Raw genomic sequence first — 12,548 nt, 5'->3', positions numbered from 1 at the left:
TGGCAGGATGTGCAGAACAGCCCCCCCTTGGAAGACAGGTGCAATAGAACTGACTGATGAAGATTAAGCCGCCACAAGAGGTAGCACGGGCATGAGTAGCCCGTAGGTGGTAGATGTATGGAGTGAATGTGGTCTGCCTGCAATAGGAGAGTTGTTGTTGTTGTTTTAGATTCAACTACTCAGAACAATTAGTTACAGTAGCACGGACTATGGTGAGCCCGTAATTAGGAGAGATCAACATCAAGGGCCCAAGGCTTTTTCAGCACTTCCTCTAAACGTAAGGGGCATAACTGGCCGACCTGATTACATATATACATACATATATACATACATATATACATACATATATACATGTCCTTAGCTTATAAGGACTTTGCTAAAGCTTCTGACAAGGTACCACATAAGAGACTGGTAAGCATGGAATAAATGGGAGAATATTGAAATGCTTAAAACATAGAAAACAAAAAGGTCATGCTGAATGGGAATGAATCTGTCTGGGGAAATGTGGTGAGTGGAGTGCCGCAGGGGCCCATTATGGGGCCAACACTTTTTGTCATGTACATCAATGACATAAATGAGAATATTAGCAACCATATCATCACATTTGCCGATGAGACAAATAAAGTGGCAAGTGAAGGTGATATTGAGACCTTACAAAGAGATCTACATGAAATATACAAATGGTCAGATGACTGACAAATGCTTTTTAATGTCGATAAATGCAAGACCTTGCAAGTGGGGGACAACAATCTACCAAAACTACGAAATTGACAACACTACTTTACAACATGTAGATGAAGAAAAGAACTTTGGAGTGAGAATCCATCATTCACTAAACTATCCACAACAAGTGGGAGCGGCAGTTCAAAAAAGCGAACCAAACCCTGGGAATAATTAAGCATAACTTTACCTTCAAGGAAAAGAAAGTAGTCATTCAATTGTTTAAGTCTCTAGTGCGCCTCCGCCTGGATTATTGCATTCTGGCATGAGATCTCATCTTCAGAAAGACATAGCTGGTCTGGAGAAGGGGGCCTCGTAGCCTGGTGGATAGCGCGCAGGACTCGTAATTCTGTGGCGCGGGTTCGATTCCCGCACGAGGCAGAAACAAATGGGTAAAGTTTCTTTCACCCTGAATGCCCCTGTTACCTAGCAGTAAATAGGTACCTGGGAGTTAGTCAGCTGTCACGGGCTGCTTCCTGGGGGTGGAGGCCTGGTCGAGGACCGGGCCGCGGGGACACTAAAGCCCCGAAATCATCTCAAGATAACCTCAAGAAGGAAGGTGCAACACCGGACAACAAAAATCATAACAGTCATCTGACGTATGAGAAACGGTTGAGGGCCACAGGGCGCACAGCACTACAGACCAGGCATGACAGGACGGATCTCGGTTGAGCGCGTAAGCCGGACGACTCAAATAGAAAACGGAACAGAACGTCACTTTTGTGAGTCGATTTCATTTCAAACTACGTCCAAATTTGGCCATAGTGCCGCGCATACCAGCCAAAAGTGACGTTATTTTTAAGAGGACGGGTTGGGATCTCATCGAAACCTTCACAATACTGAACAATTTGGACGATGTTGGTCCGGACAATTTCTTCAAAACATCAGATGTAACACGAACGAGGAGCAACGAGTTCAAGCCCAACAAGCCACAATGTAGGACAGAAAACAGGAGATGCCTTTTCACCCATAGGGTTGTAAACCCGTGGAACCGCCTACCCTCCAAAGCCGTAAACCCCCCAAAAACTCTGCTGGGGTTTAAAATACAGTTGGAAAAGATCATTAGGGCAAATGGGGGGGACCTTTGTCAAGCCGCCGGCTTTCTGTCCTCATCGAGGCCACTTATACTAATGGCCCTCAGGTTGTTGTAGTTGTATTAGATTCAGCTACTTGGAACAAAAAGTTTCAAGTAGCACCGGCTATGGGGAGCCCGTAGTGGACTTACCTGGCACAGGAGCGGGGCAAGTAGCACGGGCTATGGGGAGCCCGTAGTGGACTTACCTGGCACAGGAGCGGGGCAAGTAGCACGGGCTATGGGGAGCCCGTAGTGGACTTACCTGGCACAGGAGCGGGGCAAGTAGCACGGGCTATGGTGAGCCCGTAGTGGACTTACCTGGCACAGGAGCGGGGCAAGTAGCACGGGCTATGGGGAGCCCGTAGTGGACTTACCTGGCACAGGAGCGGGGCAAGTAGTACGGGCTATGGTGAGCCCGTAGTGGACTTACCTGGCACAGGAGCGGGGCAAGTAGCACGGGCTATGGTGAGCCCGTAGTGGACTTACCTGGCTCAGGAGCGGGGCAAGTAGCACGGGCTATGGTGAGCCCGTAGTGGACTTACCTGGCCCAGGAGCGGGGCTCTGGGCCCTCAGGAAACCACATATATATAATTAACTGGACACCTCACTATACACTGTGCCAAGAGAGCACAAACCAATCCTCCACAGGGAAGAAACGTGAAGATTACGGACCTTTCTCTTGCGTTTCTGCCCGAAACGCTTTGCGTAATATTGGCTTTAGGCATTGTATGTACTAGCTCTATCTATAAAGCCAACAAACTTTGTAAAATCTCTATGTATGTACCTTTGCCTAAATAAAAATTATTATTATTATTATTATCATTAACTTCTCACACAAATATACAAGTTGACTCAGACAATGTAAGCTATGCTGCCTGAAGGCTGATCAGCATGAGCTTACTGTCTACATCAACTATGCTTATTCGTACTTGAACTATGCCAGTGTGACTGTATAGTGACGCATGCCAGTGTGACAGTATAGTGACGCATGCCACTGTGACTGTATAGTGACGCATGCCAGTGTGACAGTATAGTGACGCATGCCAGTGTGACAGTAGTGACGCATGCCAGTGTGACAGAGAATAGTGACGCATGCCAGTGTGACAGTAGTGACGCATGCCAGTGTGACAGAGAATAGTGACGCTTGCCAGTGTGACAGAGAATAGTGACGCATGCCAGTGTGACACAATAGTGACGCATGCCAGTGTGACACAATAGTGACGCATGCCAGTGTGACACAATAGTGACGCATGCCAGTGTGATAGAGAATAGTGACGCATGCCAGTGTGACAGTATAGTGACGCATGCCAGTGTGACAGAGTAGTGACGCATGCCAGTGTGACAGAATAGTGACGCATGCCAGTGTGACACAGTAGTGACGCATGCCAGTGTGACAGAATAGTGACGCATGCCAGTGTGACAGAGTAGTGACGCATGCCAGTGTGACACAGTAGTGACGCATGCCAGTGTGACACAGTAGTGACGCATGCCAGTGTGACAGAATAGTGACGCATGCCAGTGTGACAGTATAGTGACGCATGCCAGTGTGACAGAATAGTGACGCATGCCAGTGTGACAGAATAGTGACGCATGCCAGTGTGACAGTATAGTGACGCATGCCAGTGTGACAGAATAGTGACGCAAGCCAGTGTGACAGAATAGTGACGCATGCCAGTATAGTGACGCATGCCAGTGTGACAGAATAGTGACGCATGCCAGTGACACAGTAGTGACGCATGCCTATGAGGGAGAATGGTGAGGTGAAAGAGGACGCATAACGCACCTGTCTCTCCGAGAGCCCCAGCATGGAGGCCAACTCAGACTTCCTCCTTATGGTGATGTATCTGGAGTAGTGGAACTCCTTCTCCAGTTCGAGGCGCTGGTGGTCACTATACACCACCCGGTACTTGTCCTTGGTTCGAGTCTTGCCTGCAAGGTCGAGGAGGAGGTTAGTGCTGGCCCTCAAGTGTCATCTTGGTACTAATTGCAATATCTTGGTATCTAATTGCAATATACTAAGAAGGTTAGGTTAGGTCGGTGTTTTCTATTCAGCTTTTCAAGGTAAACTCAAATATTCACAATATATTAGTATGTCACATATGCACTTATTCATAAGCCAAATATTGACTATAAGCAAGTGCGAGACCGGGTTGCACCTTTCTCTCTCTCTCTCTACGAATGTTCTACTGTTTTGTGCTTTTTAATGTATAAAATTATATTTCTAAAAGCAAAATCGATTAATTCTATTAATATAAATTTATATTAATATAAATATATTAAAATTCTATGGGATTCTAAATGTATGTATTATATTACATTAATAAAATTATTATTATTATTTTCTAGCGTGTATATGTTCCAAGGTTTCTCTAGTTAAACAACTAAACAACTAATAAATCAAATAATTAAATTATTATATAGAAGCAACAGTTCAATTATTATATAGAAGCAACTATTAAATTATTATATTGAAACAACAATTCAATTTTTAAATTGGCGGACTTTTTATTAACAAGCTTAAGTATACACAGCAATGAGCTGCTACCCAATTCTATATGAAAGATTACAAAGTGTAGATAAAAACCTAGTTATAAGTACATCTAATAATAATAATAATAATAATAATAATAATAATAAATACAATTATTGACGGAAACAACATTTAGAGAATTTATAAGTTATTCCGTTTCAAAGTTAATGAAAATGAAAATAAAATATGAAATTTCTGCAGAGACTTAAATAATTTTTCTGAGACATTACACACAGAAATCACAATAGCGTGATGCATCAAATGAACAAATCCACAAGGGCCGTGACGAGGATTCGAACCTGCGTCCGAGAGCATCCCAGACGCTGCCATAATCGACTGAGCTACGACATGGTCAAAAGAGTTGCAACCAGAAGTTCTGATTTGTTCAAGTTTTCTGAATGTAAAACAATAGCATCTAGCAGTTTTTGTATTGGTTTCTTATTTGTATTTTGGACACACTTAGTATTTATTTTTTGTCTCCCTTCTCAGAATAAGTAAGAGAAGATAATGTGCTTATAAAGAAATATATAATGAAATGGAAGAGTTTGCATAAGGACTATAGAAAACGACGAAGCGAAAAATAAGAGGGAAACTATTGTAATACTTTTGTTAAATATTTCTTAATTAATAATTAATAATTCATTGTTTATATCAAGGTTCTTCCGCCCCCCCAAGGTAGTCCGCTCGGCCGACCGGCTCCCGAAGGCTAAGCGAAGATCAAAGACAACTAAGGCTAAACACAGCTAAGGCTAAACACAGCTAAGGCTAAACACAACTAAGGCTAAACACAGCTAAGGCTAAACACAGCTAAGACTGAAAGTATATTAAGCACAGCTAAGGCTTAGCTGAGCTAAGACTAAGCTCAGATCACACCAAGCGGACGGTCTCCTAGTTCTCAGGGCGGTCCAACCTAGCGGCTACTTGTCGTGGCAAGTATTAATGATAATAATAATAATTAAATAATAATAATAATTAAATAATAATAATAATAATAATAATAATAATAATAATAATAATAATAATAATAAGAGGGGCCAAGTTATTACAAGTCGAACCTGGCCTCACCGGACGCTGTGCGCTGGACGGTGGTCACCGGACGCTGTGCGCTGGACCATGTTCGACGCTGTACATTAACTGCTATCCGCGCGCCAATGCGCTCTAATATATAAATGGTTGTTGTAGCGACATATTGTGAGGATCGTTGTTGGAGAGTGAGTGGTTGTAGTGGTGATATGATGGACGCGGTTAACGAGCGTTGATTGTGGTTGTAGAGGTAGTTGTGGCTGGGTTCTAATACCAGTACTGCAGTATGGTTGTTGTGAAGAGGTACTCGGAGGAAAGATTAAGATGATAAGGTATTAATCCTTACTCTGGCTAAGTATGGGCCACATTCAGGTTCCGTGTCTGCTTATATGAGACTACACTGACTATACTGCTATCATATAGGCTCCGTGTCGGCTGGGTGTGTCTATAAATGCTGATCCTTCTTAAAGCATTTAACTTGGCCTGAACCCGACCAACCTATGTTCATCCCATACCCCAGGCAAGTCCTCTTGCAAAGTTGGGTGAGGCTATCCCCGAGCCTCTGGTATCCAACCAGGGATAGAGGATCCAACAAACAAAAATAAACAAAAATTCTTTCATACATGTGCCTAACAGCCAGAATACAATACTTGGCCTAGCATACAAGACCCGATTTGCCTAACAGGCAGAGTGATTTTACTTATTTTCAAACTGGTATACTTGAATTAGGATTATTATATTATACTAAGAAGCTAAATTACTAATTTAGTTAGGTTAGGTTAGGGTAGGGTAGATTAGGTTTGATAAAAATTTCTGTTAGTTTTAACTCAAATTAAAAAATGGAATATTATAAAATAATTATAAAATATATTTTTATCATAAAAATAATGGAAAGCTTTATCTTAAGAATTTGTTTTTAGAGAAATACATAATTCCAGGAAAACTTGTATTGTTCGGCAGTTATTCAACTTGGCCTATTAAGTACAACATATATAATAGATAGAAAGTTTACCAATATCTATAATTATATGTAATCACCCATACAAATTGTGCATCATGATTTATATAGAATTATGACTAGTCTATAATCACTAATACCAATAATGTGCATTATAAATTATATAATTTTGACTAGTGATTATATAATCAGATTAATGTGCATGATTAATGCACAGATCATTGACTTAATATAATATTAATAATCATGGCTTACTATGATTAGTAAATCAAGATATAGTGTATATTGGTAATCATTCAATAATCATATTCATTATGATCAATCAATTATGTAATCAAATTATATTATAAAGTTATAGAATTTAAAAATCTAAAAAATGAATCACTAAATAAAATTCCTGAATAATTATAAATACAGTTTAATCCTCATCAATATTGGATTTGCTCAATGATCGTATATAATACTAACGTTAATAAAGTCATTATAATTGCTATAAGGATATTATAACAAAAAACGGAACGACGAGGTTAAAGTACAACTTGTTAAACAGTTTTATTCTCAACAACGGAGTACAAGATTTATTTATGCATTTATTTATGTAATTATTTATGGATTTATTTATATATTTACAAGAAGGTACAATGGGTTCGTGAGATTATATAATATTCGTATTTTTACATACTTGTAAACACGCATAGCGTTTCTGGCGGTAAATAAGATCTAAAATTATTCCATAAAATCGCGCTTGAAAACATTATTTTTTTCCTTAAAAATATTATTTTTATTATATTTTCAACTCGCAATTATGCCTCACAAATGCGGCCACATAAAAGTATATGCAATTGATTCTTAATGTTTATATAACAAGCCACGCTCAGATGATGTCAAGGCGCCACGCTCAGAATATGACATTCATATAAGAAAAGACTTTTCATATAACGGGAGTATGACTGGAGCGACATTTCTGATATCAGTAGTTTTATCGCTAGACCGTTCCCCCCCCCTTAACCTCCCTCCTAATCAGTGTAGCCCCAGCTTGCCATAATTAGTATAGTCCTAGCTTGCAATAATTAGTGTAGCCCCAGCTTGCAATAATTAGTGTAGTCCTAGCTTGCAATAATTAGTGTAGCCTCAGCTTGCAATAATTAGTGTAGCCCCCAGCTTGCAATAATTAGTGTAGCCCCAGCTTGCAATAATTAGTGTAGCCCCCAGCTTGCAATAATTAGTGTAGCCCCAGCCTGCAATAATTAGTGTAGCCCCAGCTTGCAATAATTAGTGTAGCCCCAGATTGCAATAATTAGTGTAGCCCCAGATTGCAATAATCAGTGTAGCCCCAGCTTGCAATAATTAGTGTAGCCTCAGCTTGCAATAATTAGTGTAGCCCCCAGCTTGCAATAATTAGTGTAGCCCCAGCTTGCAATAATTAGTGTAGCCCCCAGCTTGCAATAATTAGTGTAGCCCCAGCTTGCAATAATTAGTGTAGCCCCAGCTTGCAATAATTAGTGTAGCCCCAGATTGCAATAATTAGTGTAGCCCCAGATTGCAATAATCAGTGTAGCCCCAGCTTGCAATAATTAGTGTAGCCCCCAGCTTGCAATAATTAGTGTAGCCCCAGCTTGCCATAATTAGTGTAGCCCCAGCTTGCAATAATCAGTGTAGCCCCCAGCTTGCAATAATTAGTGTAGCCCCAGCTTGCAATAATTAGTGTAGTCCCACCTTGCAATAATTAGTGTAGCCCCCAGCTTGCAATAATTAGTGTAGCCCCAGCTTGCAATAATCAGTGTAGCCCCAGCTTGCAATAATCAGTGTAGCCCCAGCTTGCAATAATTAGTGTAGCCACAGCTTGCAATAATTAGTGTAGCCCCAGCTTGCAATAATTAGTGTAGCCCCAGCTTGCAATAATTAGTGTAGCCCCAGCTTGCAATAATTAGTGTAGCCCCAGCTTGCAATAATTAGTGTAGCCCCAGATTGCAATAATCAGTGTAGCCCCAGCTTGCAATAATTAGTGTAGCCCCCAGCTTGCAATAATTAGTGTAGCCCCAGCTTGCCATAATTAGTGTAGCCCCAGCTTGCAATAATCAGTGTAGCCCCCAGCTTGCAATAATTAGTGTAGCCCCAGCTTGCAATAATCAGTGTAGCCCCAGCTTGCAATAATCAGTGTAGCCCCAGCTTGCAATAATTAGTGTAGCCCCAGCTTGCAATAATTAGTGTAGCCACAGCTTGCAATAATTAGTGTAGCCCCAGCTTGCAATAATTAGTGTAGCCACAGCTTGCAATAATCAGTGTAGCCCCAGCTTGCAATAATCAGTGTAGCCCCAGCTTGCAATAATCAGTGTAGCCCCAGCTTGCAATAATCAGTGTAGCCCCAGCTTGAAACAACCAAAGATAATATTAATAATAATAAAAAATAAAAACTTTACAAAGTAAAAAAAATATATTTTTATACCTTTTAACCGTATATGAATTCCTATTATTATTATTATTATTATTATTATTATTATTATTATTATTATTATTGACAACAAAACAAAAACAAATATATAATTGTCTATCATAATAACGATAATTTTATCAATAATAGATAATAGATAAGAATAAGTATAAATAATAATACTGTAATATTAATAATATTAGGCTCTGAGCCCCTGTGAATATGTTTCAATAGTTAATTATTTCTGAATTATTTTAATGACTTGTAGTAAGTAATTTGTGTTTGCTTGGTAATATATATTGATGTGGTGGGGCTGAGGCTATCGAGGTGGCGGTACTGCTAGTACTAGCTAGCACTAGGGGCTAGTGGTACTGGCAGCTACCACTAGTCCCTAGTCCACTAGGGACTAGCATTAGCACCTACCACTAGGGACTAGCACTAGGGACTACCACTAGCAGCTCCCACTAGGGACTACCACTAGCAGCTACCACTAGGGACTACCACTAGCAGCTACCACTAGGGACTACCACTAGGGACTACCACTAGCAGCTCCCACTAGGGACTAGCACTAGTCCCTAGTCCACTAGGGACTACCACTAGCAGCTCCCACTAGGGACTAGCACTAGTCCCTAGTCCACTAGGGACTAGTAGTAGCCCTCAGGGAGAATCAATCATTCTTGAGGGGAGCCAAAATGCCTCGTGTGTGAGACAGTCGTTATCATGCCGGCTCTGGCAATTAATCAATGCTGGTTAGCGGCCATAAACTCCGGCTGTGGATGTCTTATGCCGTCACTCCGCCCGGCGAACCTTCGCCTGCCACACCCACCCCCTCTACGCCACCTTATACAACAAAAACAAAGAATATATCATTTATTTCCCCTATAGTCTTAAGGTCCGCGGTGAGGCTATTGTCGAGGAGGAATTTATTTCAAGCAAAACACTTGGATATAACTAATTTCTCTGTCTATTTTCGATTCCAGCCGAAAGTATATGTATAAATATACTATATATATATAAATATACTCATATATATGTTTAAATATATATATAAACATCCAGGTAGGAATGTAGCGGCCTAGAGCAGTAACGACACAGCAGCTGCTCCTATTGGTCCGCCGGGTGCTACCGTGGATGGCGATTGGTTAAAGAGGTTCATAATGGGCGCTGATTGGTTGTAAGGAGAGCCAGGTGGGCGTGGATTGGTCACACAGGTTGCTCAGGTGTCCAGCTCCTGGTTGGTTTTGGGCGGCGTCGGACGCGACTTTTATTACCGGCGAGAGGCGCCATAAACTTTCCGGAGCAGTTGCCAGCTACGCTATTCTCCCGCAATAATATCCACGCGACAGTCGAACCCCCGTGCGGGAAACTGCTCACCGATAGCATTAGGCACGATTAGTGCACTTAATGAAGCGTCACATGGGGTAATTAGATGGATAAATATAGGGGAAAAAGGTAGATATGTGTATACGCGAGGGTTGCCAGATGCGGCTGGACTCAGCATGGCGGAGGAAGAATGCTTACCGCACTGTGCCATCTCCCTCATGTCTCACTTTAATTTATTCCCATCATGAAACTCTCCAACAGAATAGATTTTAGACGCAGATAGAATGTTGTTGTAGTTAATAGACTGGCTCCGAGTAAGTCATTTATGTGAATCCGACTTCAAAGTCAGGTTGACTGCCAGAGTTTTTGTAAACAACGGCTCAGGCTTTTTAATTCCTGGGGCCAGATTCACGAAGCAGTTACGCAAGCACTTACGAACCTGTACATCTTTTCTCAATCTTTGGCGGCTTTGTTTACAATTATTAAACAGTTAATGAGCTCCGAAGCACCAGGAGGCTGTTTATAACAATAACAACAGTTGATTGGCAAGTTTTCATGCTTGTAAACTGTTTAACAAATGTAAACAAAGCCGTCAAAGATTGAGGAAAGATGGACAGGTTCGTAAGTACTTGCGTAACTGCTTTGTGAATCCGGGTCCTGGTCGCTTAGCATGACTTTCAGTGCCAGTTTATCATGGGCTTAATCTCCCTTCTTTTGCTACTTATGAAACCAAAGGTTCAGGGGATACAGGCACGGAGATGGACGCAGAGATGGACGCAGAGATGGACGCAAACAAGGAGATAGAAGTAAAGAGCGTAAATAAAGAGATGAACGCACAAAGAAATGAACGCTAGCATTGAAAAATTGACGCAGATGCAAACTCGAAGACGCAAACAAGGAAATGGACGCAAGGGAGGACGCAGTGGAGGATACAAACAAGGGGATGTATTCACCTAGTTGTGTTTGCGGGGGTTGAGCTTCGGCTCTTTGGTCCCGCCTCTCAACCGTCAATCAACAGGTGTACAGGTTCCTGAGCCTATTGGGCTCTATCATATCTTCACTTGAAGCTGTGTATGGAGTCAGCCTCCACCACATCACTGCCTAGGGCAATCAGTTTACTAGCTACTCTTACACTATAAAAGTTCTTTCTAATGTCTCTATGACTCATCTAGGTACTCAGTTTCCACCTGTGTCCCCTTGTACGTGTGCGCCCCTGAGATAAATAAATTGCCTTTAAATATCCTATCAATTCCTCTGAGAATCTTGTATGGGGTGATCATGTCTCCCCTAACTTCTGTCTTCTAGCGATAGTCTTACAGTTCCCGTAGTCTCTCCTCGTAGCTCATACTTCTCAGCTCGGGTACTAGTCAGGTGACAAACCTTTGAACCTTTTTCAGTTTAGTCTTGTGCTTGACTAGATATGGACTCCATGCTGGAGCCGCATACTCCAGGATTGGTCTCACATACGTGATATACAACGTTCTGAATGATTCATTATTCAAGTTCTAAAGGCCGTTCTTATGTTAGCCAACCTGGCATATGCCGCTGATGTTATCCTCTTGATGTGGGCTGCAGGGGACAGGTCTGGCGTGATATCAACCACCAGGTCTTTATCACTCTCCGATTCTTGAAAGATATCATCTCCCCAAATGGTACCTTGCATATAGCCTCTAGCTCCCTATACCTGTCCTCGTTACTTTACATTTGCTCGGGTTAAACTCTAATAGCCATTTGTTGGACAATTACTTCAGCCTGTCCAGGTCATCTTGTAGCCTCAAGCTGTCCTCCTCAGTTTTAATCCTTCTCATAATTTTAGGTTATCAGATCTTGACCTCATCTCTGGTAATTTCGAACCCTTCCAAGGCCGCCTGGTTTACTGCCACCTCTTCTAGTTCAGATACAAGGGTCCTCCGGTAGGGAGCCGGTCGGCCGAGCGGACAGCACGCTGTACTTGTGATCCTGTGGTCCCGGGTTCGATCCTGGGCGCCGACGAGAAACAATAGGCAGAGTTTCTTTTACCCTATGCCACTGTTACCTAGCAGTAAAATAGGTACCTGGGTGTTAGTCAGCTGTCACGGGCTGCTTCCTGGGGGTGGAGACCTGGTAGAGGACCGGGCCGCGGGGACACTAAAGCCCCGAAATCATCTCAAGATAACCTCGTTCTATTGTGAAGACCTCCTGGAAACTCGTGGAGGGTTCTTCACAACCTCACAAGTCAAGTTTCATCTAACAATATTGCCAGCCACTTGGGCTGGACGGAAGAGCGACGGTCTCGCTTCATGCAGGTCGGCGTTCAATCCCCGACCGTCCCAACAAGCGGTTGGGCACCATTCCTTTCCCTCCGTCCCATCCCAAATCCTCATCCTGACCCCTTCCCAGTGCTATATAGTCGCTATGGATTGGCGCTTTCCCCTGATAGTTCCTTATATTCTCAACCTACGCAGCGGATGACGCAAAGACTGAGATGGACGCAGATAAGGACGCAGAT

At 42.2% G+C, this 12,548-nt stretch overlaps 1 protein-coding gene across 1 annotated transcript in view; it reads right to left on the bottom strand.

The window, feature by feature from the left end:
• The window catches only part of LOC123771381 (caudal type homeobox), an 85,993-nt gene that overhangs the window by 6,004 nt on the left and 67,441 nt on the right, over positions 1-12,548 (bottom strand). The window contains exon 3 of the mRNA XM_045763889.2: positions 3,579-3,724. Within this exon, the coding sequence (XP_045619845.2) occupies positions 3,579-3,724 (146 nt within the window). The remainder of the gene's footprint in view (positions 1-3,578; positions 3,725-12,548) is intronic.

Source organism: Procambarus clarkii, chromosome 54, assembly GCF_040958095.1.
Source record: "Procambarus clarkii isolate CNS0578487 chromosome 54, FALCON_Pclarkii_2.0, whole genome shotgun sequence".
Classification (NCBI taxonomy): Eukaryota; Metazoa; Arthropoda; class Malacostraca; order Decapoda; family Cambaridae; genus Procambarus; species Procambarus clarkii.
Note: the sequence above shows the minus strand (reverse complement) of the source record. Positions and strands in the feature narration are given on the sequence as shown.